This window comes from Dreissena polymorpha, chromosome 12 (assembly GCF_020536995.1).
Source record: "Dreissena polymorpha isolate Duluth1 chromosome 12, UMN_Dpol_1.0, whole genome shotgun sequence".
NCBI lineage: Eukaryota > Metazoa > Mollusca > Bivalvia > Myida > Dreissenidae > Dreissena > Dreissena polymorpha.
The window spans coordinates 11,719,526-11,746,646 of NC_068366.1; the positions used below are offsets into that span (position 1 = coordinate 11,719,526).

The 27,121-nt window shown below is 33.9% G+C and overlaps 1 protein-coding gene across 2 annotated transcripts in view; it reads right to left on the reverse strand.

Moving 5' to 3' along the window:
- Positions 1-720: 720 nt before the first annotated feature.
- The window catches only part of LOC127854086 (sushi domain-containing protein 2-like), a 34,368-nt gene continuing 7,967 nt past the window's right edge, over positions 721-27,121 (reverse strand). For both annotated transcript variants that reach the window (XM_052389077.1, XM_052389078.1), the window contains exons 8-22: positions 26,005-26,186; positions 25,414-25,577; positions 24,743-24,860; positions 20,477-20,649; positions 18,837-19,105; positions 18,412-18,561; positions 16,114-16,302; positions 15,679-15,812; positions 13,806-13,923; positions 12,309-12,456; positions 11,661-11,743; positions 10,240-10,425; positions 2,041-2,154; positions 1,546-1,755; positions 721-1,052 (exon numbers count right to left, since the gene is read on the reverse strand). In XM_052389077.1, the coding sequence (XP_052245037.1) occupies positions 1,033-1,052; positions 1,546-1,755; positions 2,041-2,154; positions 10,240-10,425; positions 11,661-11,743; positions 12,309-12,456; positions 13,806-13,923; positions 15,679-15,812; positions 16,114-16,302; positions 18,412-18,561; positions 18,837-19,105; positions 20,477-20,649; positions 24,743-24,860; positions 25,414-25,577; positions 26,005-26,186 (2,258 nt within the window). In that variant the 3' untranslated portion in view covers positions 721-1,032. The remainder of the gene's footprint in view (positions 1,053-1,545; positions 1,756-2,040; positions 2,155-10,239; positions 10,426-11,660; positions 11,744-12,308; positions 12,457-13,805; positions 13,924-15,678; positions 15,813-16,113; positions 16,303-18,411; positions 18,562-18,836; positions 19,106-20,476; positions 20,650-24,742; positions 24,861-25,413; positions 25,578-26,004; positions 26,187-27,121) is intronic.

Genomic DNA, 27,121 nt, shown 5'->3' on the forward strand with positions numbered 1-27,121 from the left:
TTTCAATCTTGGTCAAATATGCGTGTATTCTCTATTTTCTCTAATTCTATGTATTCACAACAAATAGTAGTTTTTTATTAGATTCAATATAGTTTCATATCGTAACAAAATGTGGTGAGTCCGGCAAAAAATACTTCAAAATGACATTACAATTTCAACGGTAGAGCTAAACTTGTCAAACGTGTCAACAACTTGTTCATTGATTTAAACCTGTACTATGAGGACATCGAGCGCCTGTTTATTTCGATGGCATTGATTTAGCACCTTTCAAACAACACGCGTAAGTATTTTGATAACCACTCTTAAAAACAATTTACAAATATGCGTGTATAAGTGTAAGTGTGAAGGAATCTGTAAAAACACACACGTTTTGCGTGAATATTTGATAATGATGCCATTAAAGTAATTCGTGTGTTTGTGTTTGGTAATGTCAGTCATGTGGAACTCATTTAAACGACACTTAAATGTAATACAATTAATTTAATTAAACATCTCCAATTATGCTTACAAGTTCCACAGTATGGTAAATTGAGTTTTCCATGATCATCTACAATGACAGTTATATAGGCTTACATTGTCTTGAATCAATTATGTGCAATGTTTCACTTCGCGATTAACGATACAATTATTTTTGCAAAAGCATGTATTATAATGAATGTTATTTTATTTTCTTCGTTGCATCTTAATGTCAGATGATTAGTTCAAATTAGTTCAAATAAGTTCAAATAACTGTTATAGTCTGATTTGAAGCTGCCTCAAAATTTTGAGTTTTGCTGTATATTTTCTATCGCTTTAAAACATTATTTTATGTTTGGATAACCTTACACGCTCTGACGACCATCTGTTTTTCAAATAGATGAATCCCTGCACAATTCTCTTACACATTTATTCATTGTTAAATTCGTTTTCAATATAAGTTGTGTACTTATTACAGCTGGATGACCAACGACACAAATAATTTACAAAGTTATAATTGCTCAATACTTCATTAACCGCAGCACAATATTCCAGTCCTATGTCAAAGACGATTTGCTATCCAACAATCACTGCATCTACAAAAACAATAATATTGAAAGAATATGTACAAGCCGTTGATGAGCAAAGATAGTACGTTGTTGAAAGAAAGTTTTCTGTACGAATTATTAATAAATACATCGTATGGATTAAAGATGAATCTGTAGAATATATGTGATTGCTTAATGTTTCAGTTAAGTAAGAAAGTATATGTTTTCAAGATGATTGTAGAAGACATAGCAGTGTTGAATAAAGAGATAAGAGAATAAAAATATATATAATGTATTTTTCTTATTTATTCTGAGATATTATATGCAATTATGGTTTTATTTAAATACATTACTAGTCATATTTTGATTAAGATGATTTGTGTAAATGTAAGCTCACAATACATTCAAAATTAAATGCAACTTCATTTTTAAAAAATGTAGCCAGGCTTCTAAGAAAATTATTTTATCACTAAGGAATTAAAAAACAACAGCATTATATACTTTAATAAACTTAATAAGAGATGTAATAGTATATAATTACCTATCTTCTGGCAAACCGAGTGGGATTTCCAGGAACCATCTCTGCATGTGATTTGAAAGTGGTCTGAGTATGTGTGTTGGCTAGCCAGGAATGCGTTATAACCAGGTTGACAGTAGACCAGAGCATGGTTAGGACTCGGCAGGATCTTGATATGTTGAATATTGGGTCCGATGGTTTCCCAGTGTTCGGGAAAGTGGAGATCGACGCAACCTAAATTTTTATTTATTTGTTATAATTATATGCAAAGTACTATAAGTTATATACTTTAACATTTTAAGTACACGAGTTCTTCGCAGCACAACATACGGAATCGATGTTTATATTACCATGCGTCTGATAAAGACAATACATCTTGAGGTGCCATAAAATAACTGTTCGTCGACAGCATTGTGTTTAGTTTCTTGTTACTTAATGTTAATAAATAATTTTGTTAACCAGTATATATGATATTCTATTACATCAATTAAAACAGGCAGTTTTCTCCGTCGGTATTACCTGTAATGTTGATGGTACTTGTTGCAGTCGACATCGTTGTTGTCGTTTGCTGTGTGGTAAACATCCAGTTGTATGCAGTTGACGTTAATATTGGTGTGGTGGCTGACGTAGTAGCTGCAACCCATAACGTGACTATTGTAAACATAAGTGAACTTATCCGTCTTATATGCAGTGACTTAGAATCCCAACAGGTGATTGAAATGCTGGCGGTGTAAATTAACGATAGATGAACTATTTTTTTCTTAATTGTTGCTTTTTAATGTTATATCTGAAAATATACATCTGCAAAGTTGCAATAAGTGTAACTTCACACATAATTTTGAAATGCAATTCTCAAGGAATAACGCACAAAAGAAGGAAACACTTCTTCAAGTTTCCTTTTAATCATACACATGATCAGCTTTAAACATAAATGAAATTATTTGTATTTACAGTTTAAGATATAGCATTGGTTAACAATACCAATACACTTTTCTAATTAACACGTTAACAACTTGAATATCTGAGTTATGAGTGAAGCTTTTGGTATAAAACAACATATTCAAGTAAGAAAAGTGTTGCTTTAGGAAAGTCTGCATGTGCGTAGAAAAGTCTTCAAATCCCACATTCGGCTAGGTTCGGAAACAGTGTTTGCGGCTACAGCTTTCTGATATGTTAAACCCATACTAAAATTAAGATACTTACTTACACTGAAAGATCATACTCATGATGATACTGTTCATCAATTTATACTATACACATATTTTTCTTCTTAAGGCAAACATATAATTCATCTTACCTTACACAAATGTTTTACTAGAATTATGTTCAAGTACACGGTTAACAAATCTATCGGAAGCACCGAATGGAAATACAGGTGTTAAGGAAAAAGACATTTGACACCTAAGGTGAAGCCTAAAAACCTTGTGTAACGGGATAGAGACTGTTTATTCAAACAGCCATTTTTATGAACAGTATCAGTTATAAATATGCAGACCACAATTGCTAACGAGAACCAGACTTCAGCAACTTGCATGACGAATCATAATATATATATAGTATTGAATTAACAATCATATACAGGACATATATTTTAAGACCTCCCATATTCATTCTAACATCGGTACTTCTTAAGAAAGTAAATTTGAATGTGCGGCGTTGAAAGTCATATTTTGTTAATTATTTTTGCGTCGGTCTCAAAAATGCAAGAAGGCCAACACTGGTTTGCACTATATTATAAGTCTAGCATTTTAAATAATTTGAATTACTCCACCACTGGTGTTGCAGATCGCCTCACTTCAACTCCAATTTCCAGACGAGAGGCATGTGGTTACGTTCTCGCTGTGCATAACATACACTAATACACAAACGAAAGCTACGCACTCGATGTGGAATTGTAGGTTTTTTAAGGCGATGGGAAAGCATATTTGCAGGATTGGCGGACTATTACAATATTTTACACTAGTAACAACTTAAAAAATAAATATACGTTAGCATTATTCACATCGAACCGATTGGCAAACTATATGTTCGAAAATTCAATTTGTTTTGCGACATTGTACGTACACGAATATATGTACAAAGGCATGATCATGACTCATAAATTGCATTCTTTAATTGTGCAATTAACAAGCAGTTCGCTCAACATCCCAGTTCAAATGCGGGTGATTTAAGAAATAATCGACGTGTAAGCGTTGGTTTTTGCGGTAATAACGAACGGTTCAGAGTTCCGATGCGTAGTAATTAAACCACGAAGGCGTAGCCCGAGTGGTTTGGTAACAAGCATCGGAACGACGAACCGTTGGTTATTACCACAATAATCAACGCTTACACGTCGATTATTTCGATTCTTACGCGATTTCATTAACAAGTTATCCGCGATTTAAAGGTTATAAATGAGAATTATATTAACGGAACTTCCTCCACTTTTCCGCGAAAACTCGGCGTCACCACAGCAATGCAAATCAAATGACGTCGTCTTCATAGACAGTGCGCGGACAATCAAAGTGACGTCACTTGAAACAACCGTTGGTATATCGGGGTTTTAACCCACGGTAAGCTCCCTTCTCAGTCTGTGGTAGAATTAACTATAACCATACGTTGTATAACCTTGGTTGCATGCGTATATTGCAGGAGCATTGTTAAGACGTTTCTGGCATTATATTACCATTTGTTCAGTTGCGGAGGTATTTACAGTAAAACGATTTGCAAACGTCGTGATGTGCATTAGCATAATTTATGGATTAACCCCTTCCATAAAAACATAACAATGCAATGTAATTTATTTCATCGTTACACACAATTTTCTTGTAAAAAATAGTTGATCGAATATAAATCGTTTATTTAAGGATTTATCACTTTAATCTTATAGTAACGATACTGGAAAGGTTGTTATACTATCTAATACACGCATATTTGTCGTATATATCAATGTTATCGAACATATTGAATGTGTGCTATTAACAAACAGTGTTCAAGGGGATTCGTCACTTGTACGAATCGCAGATGATATAGAATAACGTTTATGTTTTTACATTTAACACCGCATTATATTTAAATAAGTGATTTCATAAAACATAAGGCAACGAGTGAAAATGTGTTATTATTTGTATAATAACACATATGAAATTAAACTACGATTATACTCAGAAATTAAATCATTGAACGATATAACGCTTCGCGTATTTTGACGTCATTACTATGACATCACATTATAAAATAAGGCTAATTGCTATTGGAGCGATATAGAACATTTCTCTATGATTCCCTGTTGCTAAAATATATCATTTTATAATATTTTAATTTTTATCTTGAACAGGTTGAATATTATACGAAAGATTAGATAACTCACATATTATTAAAAATTATTTATAACGGTGAAGGAAAAATTGGAACAAAGAATAAAGAAAAGTTAAAATATCAAACTTCATTTCATTTGGGCTAAACTTTTATTATCAGGAAATCATTCATTGCTATTCTGCACGCAACCAATACAATAGGTTTCCAACCTGATGATTTAGCTGCCGTGTGTGTATTATTGTATAGAATTCTTAGTAGAAATATTTGCAACGCGTTGGTTAAACGTGTAAGAATTATCCCATTTTAAATAAGAATGCATAAGTTTGTAAGCTTTAAATGACATTTTAAGATGTATTGTTTAATGTTTCTTAATATTATTTTTTTTTGTTTCAATTAATGAGCGATGATATATACCAAAGAAAAGGCAACTTCGGACTTTCGCTGAAAACAATTACAGCGACCTTGACCGTAATCAAATTACGTTTCCCAGCTTCGATTAACCAGCCGTTACATTGTAAATATTTGTCATTTTAGTACGAGTTGGCCTTCCTATAAACCCTTAACCGCTTTACACGTATTTATGACAGTGGAATTGTTGGTTGTCTTTTGGACGGTGGGAGCCGTTCGGCAGAATTGAAAACATTGACATCTAACAATACAGGTGAATGACTAGGAAAAAAAAAGACAATTTGTAAACTTTAACACGAATTAACAAAAAAGGAAATGAACGTTACCAACACGCTTAAAATTAATAAAAAATAACAATAACTATTTGTAAAGGAACATGTCACGAAAGTGCACTTTGATTAAATTTTACTTTAACTCCAGTTTTATGTCGATCTTATGATTTTTTTTTATCGTGGGTTAATACAATTGGAGATTTTGTTAACCAGGTTTTCCGAAGGAAAAAACTGGTTATTAGATTGGCGAATGCGGGCGGGCTGGCTGGCTGGCTGGCGGGCTGGCGGGCTGGCTGGCGGGCTGGCGGGCGGGCGGAACAAGCTTGTCCGAGCCATAACTATGTCGTTCATTGTCAGATTTTAAAATCATTTGGCACATTTGTTCACCATCATTGGACGGTGTGTCGCGCGAAATAATTACGTCGATATCTCCAAGGTCAAGGTCACACTTTGAGTTCAAAGGTCAAAAATGGCCATAAATGAGCTTGTCCTGGCCATAACTATGTCATTCATTTTGAGATTTTTAAAATCATTTGGCACATTTGTTCACCATCATGGGACGGTGTGTCGCACGAAAGAATCACGTCAATGTCTCCAATGTCAAGGTCGCCACGACTAAAAATAGTTTTTTTTTAAAAACAAACTTACAAAGGGGGTTTATTTTGTTTGTTCATTTCAAAAGTTCAGTTTGAGTTTTCTCCCTTTATCAGATTTTTTTTTCACAATGAAAACCTGGTTTTGTGACAATTTTGTCCCTTGTTTTCATTATAAAAATGTGCATATACTTTTCTCACCATTGATTGTGAAATAAACCTCAAGTGTATCCCATATCCCATTTTCCTGGCACGTGATGGAGTTTTTTCCGAGTATCTCATAACCCATCGTCGGATATCCACGTTCGACCCATCAAGCAACTCTCCATTTATAGACCGTCGGACATTACGAACTCTTTTCACCGTTTTAGGGTGTGTCAAATAAAGTAATTTCATTGAATCCCTCGTGGTTTCATGAGGATATTTTTTTTACCAATGATACAACTCGTACTATAGAGACTTCGGGTTTGTTGTCAAAATGGCATCGTCCCTAAAAATGGAAATTCGTCGTGCATGCAAATACTATAAAATTGAGAATTTAAACGACTTTCAGAGTAAAAGTATCTAAAGTCTATTACGTGGTTGCGATGTCTTTTTAAGCACTCGGACAGGTGGCAGGAAAAACTTGATGTATCAAATATATCAATTTATCAAAAGAAATCAGTGCACTGGCTGTCAATTTGTTGTCGTTACTCCACTTGTGTCAATAATGGAAGAAACATGTTAATACCTGGCTTCCCTCGGACTCAAAGCTACGTTTATCGGACGAGATCCTAATGAAGAATCAGATATGTATCTGGGATACATGACTTTGTTTATTCTTCCCAGGAAAGTCTTCTTGACATTCAAAAGTAGAGGGACATGATGGCGAACAGTACTTCCATTAAACTTATTGTTGTAGATGAGGCTCATACAATAATACACTGGTAATACGTAATATCAACCTACCATATAATTGTGTTACAGTGTGAAAAAACAACAGCTTTAGTTTGATAATTGTAATAAATTAAACAGCTGCGTAGTAATTGTTTGGCGCTTTGAGCCTTGTAGTTATTGTGTAGCACTTTTAGCTGGCTAGTATTTGTATAGGAGGCTGCTGCTACAATATATAAACCAAAGTTATGTTATTAAATTTTTTAAGTGCAGACAGATGTATAATACAAGAATTTCATTGTCATTTTAATAATGTCATTTTGAATGTCAATTCTATATTTGATAGCAAAATAGTCTTCGTGTTAGTCAAACTTCTTAGGACATGTGACATATCACCCGTATTTGAGCCTGTCTAAATAAAAAAACAAATATTATTGGCTAGTAATAAACATGTAATATTATTATTATTTCATAATGAGTAAGCCATGTGATTGGATAAAATATACATCACAAATAACAACTTGCAAGTTCATGTACTTCTTAATTTTAGGGGAGGGACCGACAGTGAGCAGGAGAAGGAGCCATTTCGCGAGTGGTTAGGGAAGTTAGGCGAAGTTCGTTCTTTGGTCGAATGTCCCATCTAATTAATCACTCCACGGCAAATAAAGCTGCTCGAACTAAAGTGAAACTATTTTGTATGCAAACATGGTTTGAAATTGTTGACAGTCCAGATCGTCCAAATATCAATTTATTTTGTTATATGTATAAGGAAAACTTGCCTCTTAGTTTAGTGTTCAAGTATTTGTTAACTTCAATCAAAAGCAAGAAAGAAAGAAAGTGAAAGATACCTTATTTTGTGTACATCCATTAAACATTGCATTGATGTGTATACACTGTTAAGAATGGAACTGGATAAAGACATAAACTATGTGCATATGTATCATTCGCAGACTGCAGCAAATGTCAATGAGGATATAAAAAAAGACATGGGGCATGATGATGGCTTGATTAGACTGTTAGTTGCAACTAGTGCTGCTAGCATGAGCGTTCATTGGAAAGGGGTAAATCAAGTAATAAACTATGGGGTTCCGAAGAACATGGATACATTTATTCAGCAGTTTAGAAGGGCGGGTAGAGATGGAACTCAGGCAATGGTACGTTTATTATATTGTGGCAAACAGTGTAAAGGAATTGATAGGGATATGAAGAATAACATGAGTGATGATTCAAAATGTCGCCGAAATTTGTTATTGAGTATATACTGATGTTAATAAGGGCCTGGTAAAACACTTGTGTTGTGATATTTTGTGAACAACAATATGATTGCGGTAGTCCGGACTGTAACTTGTACGCACATCCTATTGTACAAGCTTTGACAGAGGACATATTTGATGTTGAAACAAGCTCTTCTAGTTCAGATATTTAAGCAGTAAATTTTGAAACATTTTGTTGTGTTTATTTTCATCCGTTTTCGGCAATGAAATGTGAATAATCAGGTATGTCACTTGACATACTGTAGCAACCTAAAAACATGTTGGTTGTTTGGAACATTCTCATATTATTTGTGTTTACAAGAATAAAATACTTTTTATCAATACACACTTGTTTATAGAAGCATCCATTTGGAATAACTGTACTGATTATATTTTAAGTTGTTTAATTTAAAATCTTCAACCAAGAACTAAAATAACAATAGTTTACATCATGTTGTTTAGGTTGTTAAAACAAGTTATTCACACAGGTAATTTGCCAATTTTAGCTTTACATTGGGTATTAAAAGATCAAAATCCCCAGTAATTATGAAATCAAGCTTTCAGAAAGATTTCTTTATAAGATACCAGTTGTGATATTCAGAAGCAGTGAAATAAAAGTCCTAATGTATGCTGGGATATTTTAATAATTGATTATAAAGCTTTATACACACATACTACATAGCACATATTTGTTAATTTGTTTATCATGTCCTGTGGACCGTTTCAACAAACATCGTACGATAAATTTAACATACAATACATATTTTTAGGAAACATTATTTCAAATCACGAAAGCACATCATTACTAATTTCCAGTAAATTTATTCATTTTAGCAGTGTCTTACCGTCGGAATATGTTTTGCCTGGATATTTATCGACATCTTGTAAATTTTTCTTTTCAAATTTTAGTCGTAAAATAAGATTGTCGTACGATATTTGATAAAACGACCCCCATTGTTTACTTAGCTCCTTCTGGAATATGCGTTATAAGAAGCCTTATTATTCGGAACATGTTAATATATTACTTTTTTATAACCAATTTTTGAATATTCTGGTAGTTTCACACCTTTCAAAGAATTCTGCGTTTACTTGTTTCATTCCGTGTGTTCAACGTGTACTTCAATAAATCAAACCCAAAATAGAAATATTAACGAGTTATTTTTGTGTTACATTTATAAATTGAATGTTTCACTACATACATGTAAACATTATAATTACGGAGAAAAAGAATGACACTTTGAACACATAACCTCACATGCGTCCATGTAATATACTTCCAAATTATCACAATAAAATAATAATACTATTTGCGTCATTAAATATGCTAACAGTGTTAAGGGACCCATCATGAAAGGATAGGAAATGTCAGTAGCATTTAAATGTCAAACTGTTATAGAAGTAAACTAATACCATTTGATATTGGCAAAACAAATCGTTTCAAGTTTTTAGCACTTAATTCTGCATTAGCACAACGAGTGTCAACGCTTCCTGATACAGTTACATATAATGCACAGTAAATATGATGCAGCAAGATAATGGGTGAAACATCAGAGATAAAAAAATAAGAATCAAGAGTTTAATATGCAATCACGTCACATGACCTGTCACCAATCAGTTTACAATAACAATGCAGACACATGTAAACAATCAAAATAAGTGGAAATTTAATTATTCCAATTCTGAATTTTTAGCTCAGAATAGTGAACAAACACTACTTTTTGGAATTGTGAAGTAGTCTAAAATGGGTGCATACAGCATAAAACTAGAACAGCCTGCGAGAACACGCAGTCGGTTCAGGCTTTATGCTGTTTGCTGCTCATCAGTAGCTAAGGGTTGGAAATGAAGCCTTGAAGACTTGAGTCTAGTAAGAAAGGTCTCTAATTAAATGTAACTTTCTAAGGTTCTACTAAATGCGTCAAAATGCGTCAAAATGCGTATCTAAGTGGTAAAGGGTGAAATAATCCTGACTAATATTATCATTTAAAGGACAATTTAAAGATAGTAAAGCTGCCAACAACCTACCGTGACAGACTGCATCTACAGCTGGGGACCATGCCTGGGTCTCATTGGAGGTTTCTACACATGTGTAGGTAGCGGTTCCCTGCAGCTGACCCACTCTGCAGCTGGTTATCGTGGTCGTGGTTCCCAACGTGTAATCATAGTTTGTCTTCCTGGACCGGGGCACGTCAAGTATGCCACATGACCTTACTACAGGTTGTATTGAAATAGATGTCAAGAACTTAACAAAATTGAACAAGAGCTGTCCCAAGACGTTTGCTCGACCACACTTCTAGTTGATAGTATTGCATATACCTTGTATATGCCTTCTAATATAATTACCACAGGGGCATATTTGAAGTTGACAATATGTGGTTGTCATAAGGTATATATTAACTAAACGATGAAGATCTCTGAACTTTTAACAACAAATTTGACTATGTCCAAGAATTATATTTTTTTTTAGTTATGAGCTTTGGTCTGTCAACTCGCATAATGATCTTCAAAACATTTGTAAATATCAGTCATAATTACAGAGATATGTAGTTGTTGCACGCACATCTTACCTTCATTTCATATTTAATGCATACCTTAACTTGACGTTCCTAAGTATAACTGGGGTGCATATTTCTTCTAAAACGCTTGTCACAGTTAAAATCTTGATGAGTGATTGTTCATGAAGAACCAGAACTTGTCAATTCAATATATGCACTATTTAGAGATATGGAGTAGTAGCACAATAATGTTAACAAGAATTGTGTACGTACAAAAAGAGGCATAATTCTGCTATATTGCAGGTCAGAGTTATGGAACTTGGTCTGGGACCCTTACAATCACCCAAACACATGTGCGAAGTTTCAAATAAATACCTGTAGAAGTAACAGTGATAATGGAGATTGTAATCTTACGCAGTCAAATATGCTGACAGTTTGGTGAGTAGTATAGCTTGGATTAATTGGTGAATAATCAATATGAAAATAATAAATGTCTTTTTCCTAGTCTATTGACATACATTTTACCTAACAAAACTACTTTCTTCTTCCATACTCATAAGGTAACAGCAAAATCGTAGTTCCAATTGTTTGTTAGATTGTGCATTACATTAAAAAAAATCAGCATGAACAACGTCAATTAATTGCAAATAATATCATTATAAAGACTGTTATGACTAGATTGTAACATAGTCTTAGCTAAATGTCTCAAAACATATGTACCAAAAACTCAACAAAGTTGAATTAAGCACCTGGACCACAAAAAAAGCTTTTTTAAAGGCAAAACCTTACTAATAATGCATTATTATACACATACATAAATGTATTGAAGATATTTTCTTTAGAATGATAACCTACACAGTATCGTGCCTTTGTAAATATATCCACACTATCCACACATGGTAACCCTTTGTTAATATTGCAAAAAGAAAAAAACAACAACACTTGGCTTACCAGGTTGCAAGTTGTTGTGAAGGGCAGCATATCGTTCTGCTGCTTGAATGCTGCTCCTGGCTATAGCCTCGGATCCGGTGTGCCTGCCAAGGTCAAGGTCAAAGATGTGTTCAATAGAAAAACTGAACTTAGTTGTTGACAAATGAAGTCAAAGATTAATCATCATTATTTGTTTCTTTAGTGGTCGTCAGCAAGAGTTCTATGGTTTGAAGCATGATTTTGATCATTACGCTTGTTTAACAATTTCTGATCTGCTTAGAAGTAAAAAATAACGATGTATGAAAGAAAAAAGAACCGATACATGTTTGGGACATTCTGTGACAAAATGGGACGTACAGAATGTATGCCTGTGGATATTATTAATAATTGGGATCATTTATGCCTTGCTCTGGAAAAAAGGGCTTAATGCATGTGTGTAGTGTTTTTCCAAGTTAGCCTTTGCAGTCGGCACAGGCTAATCAGGTATGAGACTTACCGCGTATATGGTATTTTTCATGTGATGAAAGTCTCTTCTTAGCGAACATCGAGTTTAAAAGAGTGATGTCCCTGATTAACATTTGCACACTTTACAGCCTAATCTGGGATGGCACTTAAAGCACATTTATTTTACCCTGATTTTCCAACATTTTAACATTTTAATTCCAGTACCTGTAGTCATAGATGCACTCCTGGTTCTGTTTGCAGAAGATTGGAGTGTCTGTGTTCAGATGGGCTGGCTCAACATTGACTGGTCCCAGCAGGGAGTGGTTGGCAGGCAAAAGGGTTCGGAACAGGCTACCATTCTCCTGCACAGCCCCTTACAGAATAGAACATACATGCTTGTAAATGAAGGGTGTGGGTTTGTTAAACAATCACAAGTAAAATGTTATTGAATACCAATCGTACACATCATTACTTACATATGTTCATTTCAGCATAAAATAATATAAAAAAAATACATGTGGTAATAAAATTAGAACAAACAATAAATGCATGTTAGGTAATATTTGGATAGTTAAATAACTGATTTCATTTATTAGTATGTTATATCTTGCACTGATTTATACATAGTTATATAGTTTAAGTATATAAAGGAGATTTGTTGTTTTCTGTTAATTATCAATTTTGATTCATGAGTGATTAGAGAAAATGGAGCACTTGCAAAAATGTATTTTTGTCTATGATCATGTGAGGATACAAAATCAAAACAAACGATTATTATGCATTTACACCTTTTGTTGACATAAAAGGGCTAAATCTAAATGTTTGAAACAGTGAATTACGAATTTTAAATCACTAATTTCCCTTTAACCCCAGAAAAGCATACCAGTATAATACATGTCTGGATTTAATAATTTCAACAAAAACAAGAGCTCGGCGGTCGGAGACAGATGCCCTCAAAATAGGGCCTTGACACAGGAATTATTTGCAACAAAACTGATCATACGACTTAATCTTATCATATTAGTGTGACTTAGCCACTAAAATGAGTTCTTAGCTGACAAATAATTATTCACTTCTGTTAAATCATCGTTATAGTAATTGGATTGAGAATATTAGAGTAGTATAACTAGTGATGTCACGATGATCGAATTAAATCGATTATTCATTGTTAGATGAGAAAGTCTTATTGTGACAGTGACCTTGACCTTTGACCTAGTGACCACATTTTCAATAGTGATCATCTACTGTCCGAGGCAAATAAACATGGGAAATATCTAGCAAAACGGTGAATCAGTTAACAAGTTATTGGTCGGAAAAGATTTCACACTTAGTGTGTCAGTGACCTTGACCGTTGATATAGTGACCCCAATGTCATTAAGGCCCATATACTGTTAAACACCAATGCACATGCGAAATATCAAGCCAATCGGTCCATCTGTTCACAAGTAATTGATTGGAAACACTTTAGATTCTTAGTGTAATAGTTACCTTGCCATTTGACAGTGTGACCCCAATTTCAATAGGGGTCATCTACTAGCAAAGGCCAATACACACGAGAAGTATCAAGCAAATTACTCAAACCGTTTACAAGTAATTGATCGGAAACAAACTGGTCTATCGAAAGACCGATCGACTGTCATCCAGCAAAACACAATACACCCTCTCCTTCAAAGAGGTGCATAGAAATGGTCAGTAGCTTGAAAACTCAAGTAAGGTACTTACAAGCAAGCTGGAATTTGTTGTATTCATCAGATGCACGGAGATACATCATGTTAATTGCTGTTCCATTTGGCAAGAGCATGTGCCCAGAAAGAGTTCCAAACAAACCCAAGACATTATTCTGTAAGGCAAGAGGAATATCAATCGCTTGCAAAACACTTAATTGTTAAATCTATTTTACAAACATTTAGCTAATAAAATTTTACTGCAGAGGGCAATAACATATTTACTCCATTTACCCTTTTGCACATGCAATCTCTCGATAAATTGAATAATTTTGTTTGCCCAAATTCAAACTTAGGAGCATTTATTAGAGATTATACAGTATCTAAAATATATTTACTCGTGACATAGGTAATGACGTCTCAAGATTAACTAGAGTTGTCACAGTAGTAATAAATATCTCTATAATGACTTATCACAATATCAAGAACTGTGTTATAATAATGTTACCAAAATGTGGGGAAACAAAGTTCTTGATTTCTATAATTTTGGAAAATCAAAATTGCGCATGCATAACATGGTATCATAAATAGCACGGCATTCAAGTTTCTTTTAAATGTTGGCTCTAATAAGAAAGTGTATTATAATATTTTGTTGTTTTGTATAGAAGACATACACTAAGACATATGGATGGAAAGATGTCTTTGGTATCCTAAACCCCTATATCTCGTATGGGTAACGAATGATACAAAACAATTGTTTTAATACACACAAAAACTTGCAAAGTAAATAAAACTCTATAAATCTTAAATAGAAATGCTTCCATTAACAGTCAAACATTAAAAGTGGTCCACAAACAATAAGACTCACATAACATCCCATACTTGTTAAAATGACACCTCCTGGAAGGTGGCTACAGTGGATCGCGTCCTACCGTGATGCAAACTTATAACCACAGCAAATATGTAAAGATTTTAACATTTTGCCACTTTGTAGGTACATTTTCATTCAGCAGGAATATTTATGTGTTATATCTGTATTTAAAATATATGAGCCATGCTCTGTGAAAAAAGGGTTTAATGCATGTGCGTAAAGAGTCGTTAGGGACGATACTTTCCGCTTTTATAATATTTTCTGTTTAAAGAACGTCTCTTGTTAGCGAAAATCCAGTTTTGCAGAAAGTGTTTTCCTTGGTAAGCAGTTGGGGACTGCACAGGCTAATCTGGGACGACACTTTTCGAAAATGCATTAAACGGTAAACCCCCTTTTCAAAGAGCATGGCCCGTATTTCATTTGTGTTTTAAAACATAAACAAATAATTGTATGATATTCAGGTTGACATCATTAGTAAAGATTAAATCCTCCCGATATGAAGTGTAAATTTAAAACGCTTTTCAATAAACAAAAAGGTGTCAGAATGTAACAAAATGATACAAATTATCAGTGGTGTAGGTCTAATGATGGAACTGATATCATTCGGAAATGCGGAATTGGATCGTGTCTGTTCAGACCCAAAGCTAGCATTGATAAGGAGCTGTCCACTTGGGTTTTGCCAGATTGAGTATAACATCGATGAAAATATTCATACATTTTTTTTAATAAAAAGGGCATTGTGCGAATATAAGACCTCACCGTCAGCAATTTATATTTTGCAAAATGTGAACCCCACCAATATTAATCGCAGAAATTCAACTGTAAAATGGAGACAAAATGTGAATACAATGTATTTACAACATGGTTTTCATCTTAATTGTTTTTGGATCTAGTCTGCAACCAATGATGATTTCTAAGCCCTTATGTTGTGATTAAATGTCTGTTGGTGTTGTTGTGTTCATTGTTTATTTCAATTAACGTCTATTATTGTCACCTTTTGTCAGACAATTTGATAAATCAGCCTGTATTAATCAAACTAGACCTGCATACATGTACATACAAATGCTCTCGGCACCATGAGGTCCATCTGGAGAGTGTTGGCAGTCTCTGCAATCTGGAAGCCAATACCATTGGAGAGCAGAACAGTGAAGTTGGACTGCTCATTGCGGTCGTCCGTGTTCACTATTGCCACGCCTGCAAATACACATATTGGAATGTCAGTCATTTTCAATATTGGAATGTTTGTTTTCTTTATTTTGATTTGTTGGTATAAGTTAAATATACATCTGTTGGATGAATATTCACTATTTTGTTTAAGACACCACCCATTTCTAGAAACCCATTATTTGAAAAAGCACATATCTCCTTTCAGAAATTGAGGCATGCTTTTCATAAGTAATAATCAAGAAAAAGAAGATTTAAAGTAGTACTACCATTATTCATAAACATATAGTAAGATTTATAGTCCACTAACAAAACAATGAGCTATTCTTACCCCTATAATCTTGCCAGAACAGTGATTTCTCGTTGAACGCTATGTTCTGTCCGTTGACTCGCACGTTGAGATGCTGAGTGCTGCGGTCATAGTCAGGACCTCGTAGCTGAATCTCCACACGGTCTGACGTCCCTTTGTCCTGAACAGCAATCCCCACGAGAGTAACAATGTCCAAAACAGTATGACTGTCTGAAAATGGAAGGACCATTGAGGCTTTTATTTATCTCATGGAAATTGAGCCATCTGACCTTTTTGGGGGGTTAACATAGCCCCAGCCCCAGCCCCGCCCAAAAAAACAATAAAAAAAAATGTTTGCATTTGAGGGAAAATAGCATGGTTGAGTTTGTTTTTTTTTGGGGGGGGGAGGGGATGGGGGTATCATGTTATTTGTAGAATTTATAGGTGGGTAGGAAACAGCATAGTTTGAAGCATTGTTGGAAAATAGCAGTGAAATGAAATATCAGGGGTTTAAAGATAAATTTGATGGTTAACCTGCTTTATTTTAGGAGACAACACTAAAATATCATTCCCTCTATAGAAAGAAAACATGCCTGTGTGTAAAGGAATGTTAAGTTTATATAAGCTTGGAATGTATATGTAAGTAGGTAAAAGTTTACAGTTGATTCTAACATATTTTGTATGTACAAACAAATACATAATACTGACTTTAAATTAGGCATATAAAAAATCCCTTCAAAACTATAACTAAGAAGGTCATTGACACAAATATATGCCTTTCGTTAAAAAAACAACGCATCTCATTTGATGCCACTAGCTTTCTTTGGCCATATTGTATTGATACAATTCTTGAATAATTACATCAATAATAAATGTAATAATGCTATGTGCATATAGACGAAAACGTTGAATTTTAGTGCAGTCGATTGTCTCATAACAACTGAAGGAAACAATGTGCCCCCAAAAAGTCTGTAACAAACATTTACATTTTTTTTTCTTGACAATTGGCAATATTTTGTTATTGACAATTGGTAACAAATAAAACATTTATATTCCTCATGTTTTAACGCATTTCATGCATCTTTTCACACTCTTTTGATTGGTTTGTGTGCTATTTGTAAGAAGTTATGTGAACATTTGATCATAAGTATAAGTTTATCTGAGTAACAGAGAAAAAACACAAAATGTTCCATTCAACTATAAAGAAAGGGCAATAACTCTGAAGTGCATAAGGTAATAAGGCTGGTATCAAACTTGACCTCCATTTTGCAGAGTTTGGTGAACATTTTATGAAAAACACATGAGTAAGAGAGCAGAAAATGAAAATGTATTTTTTGTTGACAAATGGCAATAACGTCGAAAACCTGATGTGAATTTGCTGGTTATCAAAGTTGGTTATGATTTTATGTCAGAAAGTTAGGCTGGTTATCAAAGTTTGTTATGATTTTATGTCAGAAAGTTAGGCAAAGATTGGATATCAACTGTATGATATTAGAGAACACAATTTTTGGTATGAATGGTATGAATAAAACGCAATAATTGGGTTGGTTATATAGCTTGGTCTTAATGTTATGTTAAAAAACTCCAGAAAGTTTGGTGAAGATTCTATGCAAAATGTACAGCTTAGAGAGCAGAGACAATGAAAACACCCTCCGCCAGCTCATCCATTAAGGCTAATCCTGTAAAACGTCCTAACAAGAGACAGGCGTTTAACAAAAAAGTGATGAATACATATCCTTATATTTAATTAGTATAGTATTATAACTATATACTAGTGTAAGTATTACTTTAAGAAAAAAGTTAACTGTGATTGAAATACATTAGACCAAGCCAGGATTCAATGAAAATGAGAGTGAAAACAGTAAATGTTCGTTATTTAAAAGTAATCAAAAACATTTTCATCTGGTTTATGCCACAGGCGCTCGATGGCAATGACTCAATGATCGACTATCCGTTGTGCCTTTTTGTAAAATGCAGCTGCAGCCGCGATTGTTATAAACCTGTGTATATAGATATTGACAATATCTATATACATAGTCGAACTATCTTTTTTTTTTGTTTCAGTATGTGTAAGCATTATAATAAACAGGTTTATAAAAATCACGGCTGCAGCTGCATTTTTCAAAAAGTCACAACGGATAGTCGATCATTGAGTCTTTGCCATCGAGCGCCTGTGGTATATGCATTATAGGTTATTTATTACATATGCAACTTGTAAAATCTCAATTCAAATACATTCATGGTTCTTAACAATTTCGGCTTTAAAGTAAATAATGCAGCAAATTATGGAAGGATTTTGTCTATAGTATTTCAAACATGAATATTAAGAAATCAGTATACCTGTCTTTTCTGTCGGGTATGGATTCCTATTAAAGCGCCCCTGGATTTCTGTGTTTCCACTCCTAAAGAGAACGTAATCACCTGGTCCATACATACGCCGCGGTGAAACCCCACTAAATGTCATCACATGACCTTGACCGTAAACACTGGCTGTGAAGCAGACATTATTCATATTTCATGACTGTTTATATTTTAATAGGCATGCATTTAATTGAGCGAAATAATACCCCGTTTGCTACCAACTTTAAATTAAAAATCTTAAAAGTTCAATGTAAGTATGACTACATGTTTTACAAAAACAAAATTTACATCTTGTGTACATCATATATAAAACAGAGAAATATAAGAATGCAATTTACAATTTAAAAGATTTCTTTAAAAATGACAGCATAACAGAGACAAATTTAACACAAAACAAAAATTACCAGGTATTGGTGGGTTGTAGCCGGCACAGTTTTTTGTAGGCCTCTGATCCATGTAGTAATCACATGAGTTGTACCCAGTCCAAAGGCAGCAATAGTAGAATGTAACCACATCTTCCAGCCAGTGGGAAAGGCTGGGAACATAAAACTTTTTCCCATAGGGGGCTGCCCCCCAGTCGTGCCCCTTATCCGGCGTACTGCCCTGGAACGTGTCCTCTGCGTAGATCAGAAGTCCTGTACTACTGTAACAGCACTGGTTGCCAGCTCCGTGACTGAAATTAAAAGAGTATTAGATATGATTTTATTTTATTTGACCTTGTTCTGGGAAAACAGTGCCTTAAGAATCTGCATGAAGTGTCATTCTACTCTTTTTGTTATTTTTTGTTTCATGGATGTCTATTCTTAGCAAAAATCAAGTTTAGACAAAAAGTGCGGACGTAACATTCTTATCTGAGACGACACTTTTGACAAAAGAAACTTCCATGACACAAACATTTATAAACCCATAACACAAGTGAAAACTGTAAACAATAAAAAAAGGGGCCATCACTCTGGTTGTGTCTGAAAATAAGAAAACCAAAATAAAGATGCACAGGTGCACACGCTTTTTAAAAATGTTTGTGAAGTTTAAGCCTCTAGTAGCGATACATAAATTAACGCCTGACATAATATACAATCCAACATATTGCAAAGAAGGGCCCATTACTTTAATTGTGACAAAAACATCCATAACAAAACAATAGAGTTGCTTAACTTCACAAATTTGATAATGTTTTTGTAGGTTTTAGCCCTCAAGCAAAAATACCATTTGAGTTACATGCAACACAAGTGAAAGTATGATTGTTTTAAAATTAATGGAACTTTAACTCCAGTTGCAGGACTTTTTTCTGTTTTTGTTTAGTGACCTTGCCCCCCCCCCCCCCACAATTTTGTAAAAACGGTTCAAAATTGTGAAAAAATGAGTAGCCAATTTCTAAAATCGTGGAATTTAAAGTCGCATACTGCATATAAATGTGAAAATGTTATTCGCAAACTTTTTGAAATTTCAGTCGCGAATTTCTCAAAACTGTGAAAAACGGTCATTATAACAGAAGGAAAAATAAATCTGAGTTGTATTGCCAAAAAAAAAACCAACATATAGAGATATGCAACTTCACATGCTGATTAGTAAGTAAGTAAAGTTTCAGCCATAAAGCAGCACTACTTTTTAAGTTACACAGTACACAAGTCCAGTTGCGTGGAAAACATCCAAACCAAATAATAGTGGTGCTAACAGCAAATGCTTCTTCATGTGGTTGTACAGTTTTCGCTCAGTAGCAGAAATACTTTTTAAATTACACGTTACATAAATTGTGATGTTTCAATTAAAAAAAGGTGTCATAACTACATTTATGAAAAAACACATCCAAATATGGAGGTGTGCAAGCAGATGCTGGTTAATAATTATTTTATTATAGGTTCTGCATTCTCACATCAATTATTTGTATGTCCATTAACAATCTGACTGAAGGACGGATAAACGAACGGATGGGAAAGTGGAAATATATATGCCCATCCCCCCTCTAAAGTTGGGGGCGTAAACAAACTGTTGAATTTCTATAACAAGTTGTAAATGCGAAACATTTCACATGGTTTACACCTACACAGGCTGCACAGCTCTCACACAGTGGACTGCTGTAGTGTGGTAGAAGCAGTTGTTTGGATTTTTTGCATTTTGAAGGTTGCACGAACCGTCTGGCTGCCATCGGCCAAAATCAGAGACAGCCTGAGTCAGCGAGCAAGGGCAGTTCAGCAAGTAATCCAGCCAGCTCATATCCTGAATATACCAGAATACAAATGTACAACTTCGATGACACACCGCGCACTGCATGCCGCACAACAACAGAAACCAAATATAAGGTTTTGCAACACCTTATAAATTGCACTTTGCACTCAGATGTACTAAGACTCATTGATGCAGCAAGTATCAATAAATGCAATCTTGGCAAACACTGTAACACAACCTGTTTACACTAAACTTTTTAGATAAAGATAAAACTTGGGTGAAATTTCTTTAATTACATTGAAGAGTTTATCATAAAACCAAATTATGTTAATTCATTTGTTTACATAACGAATATTTAAACTACAAAGTGGTGCTTTACTTACATAAAAAACTGTTCAGTTTTCAATTACATTTTAGCAGACAATGTTTTAATACATACTGGCTACAAACAACAATGAAATGAAACTTGCCTCAATAGACTTGTGAAAGCTGTCAATGATACAAACCATACATAGACACAGCATAAGAACCTGCAACACTGCTAAACGCATGCAATTTTTCACACCTTAATTTGCAACAAACAATAGAGTGTCACACTTTAACTTTCAATTTCCCCAGTAATGTTTAGGTTGTAATTGATTAAATTGAGCAATTATTCAATAAGCACAATAAGTGATGACTTATTTAATGGATAAAATGGAAGGTTCGTGAAAAAACTAAAGACCCGCCTACGTTATATTGAATTCTGCATTATAAAGTTGCATTATATTGTATTTAGATAGTAGCATTCTTGGATTTGAACAAAATAGAATACAAGAGGACCATGATGGCGCTTTAGCATTCATCTAATGTCATGGACACCAAATATTGACGCCTCGACTTGATAAAATAGCACGACCTTAGTAAAAGAACAATAGGATAGATGTTAATGAACAAGTCATGAATTCAAATGGAATAGATGCCTCCACATTCAACTTCTGTCTCCCCGCTAATGTCAAACACCAGCTATTAATGGTAAAAAAATAATGCACCTTTTGACTTCTAAGTGTGATCTTTACTTTTGAGGTTATAAGAAAATTAATACATGCAAAACTCAGTCTCCTCATGGCATTCCTTTGAGATAGCATTTCTTAAAATCTAATTATACATCTTTTTTGTATATAATAAAAAAGCTACAGACAGGACAAGCTGTTTTATTACAAAAAATAACTTTGTGCTGTTATTTTGACTCTGACCTCTGAATAAGGGACAAAGGTTTTACACACAAATTGTTGTGTTCTCATGGTACCATAAGTGATAAAATAGCATGATGAATGACAAAGTTATAGGCCAAATAGGTTGTTTTAGCACCAATTTCTATAATTTAAATGTGACCTTGACCTTAAGGAAGATCGAGGAGTTTTACATTCAATATATTATTTATGCTAAATGACATTTGTGCCAATGTATTTTTTAATCCTTCATTACATGGCAAATGTATGGCTGCGATAGGAATTTTAAAGCTGTTTTAGGGCCAAATTTTACTTTTGACCTCTAAGTGTGACCTTACTCTTTGAGATAATGCAATTATTGTTCGGCACAAAATGATAGCTCCTCATAGTTGGCATTCGTGGTAAACTTTCTTAATAAGTCATGATAGAAGAAAAAGTCACATTCACAAAAAACTGTTTGAGAGCCATATTTGATATTTAAACTCTAATGTTTTCCTTGAACTTTGAGTTACTGGAAAAAAAGTTTATATAAAACTTGTTCAGAAATGATGGGATGCATTTTTACAAAAAACTGTCAAAAGTGATCGATTTATGGCAAAGTTATGGTAGCGACAAGAATGTTCAATTTTTTTATTTCAAACTTTGAATTATGACCTTCACTTGTGACTTTTCCCTTTGAAGTAAGAAGATGTGTGCTGCTCGTTACAAAATCTTAAATGGAGGAAACTTGTACAAAATTATTTCAAAATTAATGTTAACATGGCAAAAATATTTTAAAGATAAACAATCTGACCAAGTTTTTTCGAAATAGCATCATAATTGTGGCATTTATTGTGTAAGCATTTTTTTGTTAGATTTGACATGGTGACTTAGTATTTAGACACATGACATCCAGATTCAAAGTTAGCGTAGAAAATGTAAAGATAAATATTCCAACAAAGGTTCATCAAGATTAAGTCATAGATTTTGCCTAAATGGTGATTTTACCTGGTGACCTTGTGTTTTGATGCACACTGTGTCCAAATAAATCTTCTGACAATTTTTCATAAAGATTGAATAATAACTATGGCCACTAGAGTGGTAAGAACATGTTCTAGGATTTGACAGGACCTTTTTTGTATGGTCATGATCCATATTCAAACTTTAAATATATATTGTCGAGATACAAATTTTAGCCAGGTATTATCAAGACTTGATGACACATGTGGAATCTTGAGTTAACCAGCTTTAAGTTGATGACTCACGACGCAGGACAAAGGGTGTAATCACAATTGCTCTTCCTTAGCATTTCGAGCGCAGATGAAGACAAATTTGCCACTTTTGTTCATGTGTTTCTTATTTCAGCCACCAACCTGGTATTTTATTCAATGCTTAAATACAATTTATGGTGATAAATAAAATAAAAGTGCAAAAGTTAAAATATTTGTTTACAAGTTGCAAGTATACACCTCTGTGGCTCATATTTGCCCATGTTCATAAATGTGAATCATTAATTTTACACAAAAGCTAGTCCATATGTGCAAATAAGTATTCATAGTCGATATAGTATGATTTTGGACAATAGAGATATTGAATTAAAGTAAAATTTGCAAATAGTAATCACAATATCAATAAATTTGTTTGATTATGGAAAAATGAAATATCTTGTCCAACAACATTTATACATTTTAAGGTCTAAATCAGAACTTTGTGTTTTAATCTGAATATTGCAAATAAAAATGTATGTCAGAGAAGGTATTTCTGACTTCCTTTACCTAAACAGTGTTAATATATTTTCTGACATAACCCATCCTATAAATATGAGAAAAGATTAATAGCAAAGACTGCCGAAATTTGACAGTTGATTGAAACTACCCACTCCCATCCCGAACATTGACTTAAAACGCAGCACTGATATAAATATGTGATACATTGGACAATACTGAACTGCCAAACATACCACATGTTAACGATATTATACTGATGTACCTCGATAGGTATTGATTTCCCCAATAAATTGTACATTAATGATTTAAAAAGTGATAAAAATATGTCACTACTGCTCTTGGTTGAGACTGTCAAGTTACAAACGTAGTTTTATTTATATGTCAGTTCCTCTGTTTATAATGTGATTCATATTTATATTGTGCTTTTAACGTTTGTAATAACATATAGCATATGAAATGTTGCCGAAATGACAATTAAAAAATTGTAAGGACATTTTATATTGGATTTACACCAAAGCAGGAGTAGTTGAAGCTGGATTTCAATATATTTTGTGCCTCATAGTAAATTGGTTAAAAAAACAACAGTGTGATTTTTTCCCGTTTGAATTTGTTATTATTTGTGCCAATTAATTTCAAAATCCTAAGATGGAAAACAATGTTATGACCCGGACACTTACATGTATTTTCACTACATATATTTACATATAAGGAGCATGGACAAAGTGTCCCTGTGACGTTGGCCTTGAAGTGATTGATATGGTCATGCAACATGTCATATATATATATTATTAGCATTATTTGGTAATTTGTTTCTATTTCCATCATGTACAACAAAGTTATGAGTCAGGCATGAACATTTACTTTGAAAATACCCATATAAGGACTATGCAAATACTTTAAGAGTCCACTGTACCTTGAACTTACACATTGTCTTGATATGATGATCCTTACTTCCAATTTATTTCCAAAATTCACACAAAAACCAAAGTTTTGAGCTGGACATGAACATGTACTTTAACTTTACATGTGACATCAGGAATAATGCATTAAAGGTTTGAATTTTGAAATTGAAGAACTTTTAGAATGCCATTTCTTGTTAGAAAAGAATTGTTCTTTGTAGAGTCAGGCAGATGTCCTCGGTGATTCTACTGCTCATGTCTAAATTTTGTTCTGGGTGTGGTTATACATAATTACGAAACAATGCCTGGGACCAAAAAATAGCCCTACCTGTTTGTCCTGGTTGTACCACTTAACACACATGTCAGTAGGCCAAGTGGTTCCATACTGTGTTAGCATTGATGTCCTGACGTACCAAGCAATGGGTATCACTTCACTCGACAGATACCTTTAAGAAAGAAAATGTCAATTTTGTTAAAATTCCACATTAAATACACTTTTCAAAAAACAAAAACCTGCAATGAGACAAATAAATAACTCTGTTACTAATTCAGAGATATTGGAACTAACAGGAAAACTATTTATTGCAAAGGTAATTGTAACATGTTATTATATAAATAACAGTATCTGAATTTTGAAACAAATCATTTGTTTTAAGTTTCAGTTAGAATTATCATAATGCAACCAACCGGAATTGCTTATCAATGATAGAATGCATGAAGAATCAAACCATCAGAAAATCTACATTTTTATGGACAAAGGGCTTAATGCATGTGCGTTAAGTGTTGCACCATATAAGTCTGTGCAGTTCTCACAGGCTCATCAGGAAAGCCACTTTCCATATTGTCGGGATTTTTGTTCTGCAGAGACTTCCGTTAAATTGTGTTTCCTTATTAGCATAAGTGATGTACCTGATAAAATGTACCCAATGCTGCGGCCAACTGGGACAACACTTTACAAACATGTATTGCGCCATGTTTTCCGAGAGCCAAAATGCTTACATGTATTTCATTGGGAAGGCGTTATCCATCAGTCTGACCTCGAGCAGTCCAATCTCATACTGGCAGTCGCTCCCTGAGCACTGGTGCTGCCTCGGGTCCAGGGTGTAGGTGCCCGCTGAGGCAGGGATGTTGCTGCCCAGACTCGTTAAAAGCTTGTATGAGCCCTAGTTATAATGCATAAACAAGGGTTTAATTAGGTTAATGTTTACGTGTCAAAGGGACATAACACTCAGTGACAAATGATGCATCACATATAATCAGGCATACAAAACGGTTTATTAATGTGAATGTACTCAAGTTACTGACCACACATGTTTTGTGTGTGTTCTTTTATATGATATTATGTTGCAGGACTCGACATTAATGGTAGTCCAATTAATTGAAGAACCAGAATATTGGTCAAAAGTATTAAAAGCAAAAAATAATCGGCCTGTCCAACAGAAAAAATAAAAAAGCAAGAATTTGGTTAAAAAAAAACAAACACAAATTTGGCTGGAATTTCCTTCCAAAGCATTTTATTTCTGACAATTAAACAAGTGTGTTTTAACAATGGTATACAATATTTCTGTAAAAAATGCTAGTACTCATTACCATTTCATTATCTTCCTTATAGCCAATCAGGTTTATTTCCACACGGTCATTAGAATTGTTGCTAAGCAACTCTGGCTTCCAGGTCAAGGTCAACTGTGAGGGGTCGCGATCGTACCAGGTTATGTTATCCTTACTAGACACAGTAGTCACATGTTCTCCCCGAGACAGTCTCCCGGGAAACACTGAATAAATAATAATTTAAATATGAGGTTGTGAAACAATTGTATCTCATATTTATCTCAGATAAGAGTTACGCGGTACCAATGTTTTTAGTAGGGATGGTAAAATTATTATAATATTCAAATATTCGATTTAATGGTCAGTTTTCGAATAATAGAATTGATATTCTCATATTCGCACTGTTTAGTTATTTGAACAAAATTTCACCGAAACTGTGATGCAAACTAGCACTATTAAAACAAACCCATTTTTATTCCATTGCAGAAATAATCAGAGACAAGAGCAAGGAGAGGTCAGTTAATCGGAAAAAATATATATGATGTAGCATATGATGTAGGCTGTACAATATTGAATAGAAAAACATAAACTCAGCCTTTTAGAAAACAGACGCTGTGTGAAATGGATAACACAGTAGTAAAAAATGAAATTACATTTTCCGAATTGTATATTCCCAATCTGACAAATTCCTGATGAATATGTTTTAGTGCTATGAAACAGCAATGTTTATACATTTGTGTGCTTTTTCGTTCATTTTAATTTATAAAAATATTTAATGACAATACATTGCTCACAGTAAGGAATTATTAATTGTTTAACATTTAACATAAATATACAACACAAAAGTCCCTGCACATCTCAATTTTCACCAACAAACTTTTATGTAAATGCATGCACGCATGTTTAGCCTGCAGGGCTCATAAAGGACGACACTTTCCACTTAAATGGATTGTTTTTGTTTAAGGGAAATCTCTTCTAAACAAAAATCCAGTCAAGGCGGAAAGTGTCCTCCCTGATTAGCCTGAATAATATGAAATGATACTTTACACATGCATAAAGCTTCATGTTCCTACAGACCAGCTAATTTATATTGTTTGTTTCTCGTTGTTTAGTTTTAAAGCGGGTTCAAATGTTGACAGCCCACATTATATTATGCCAT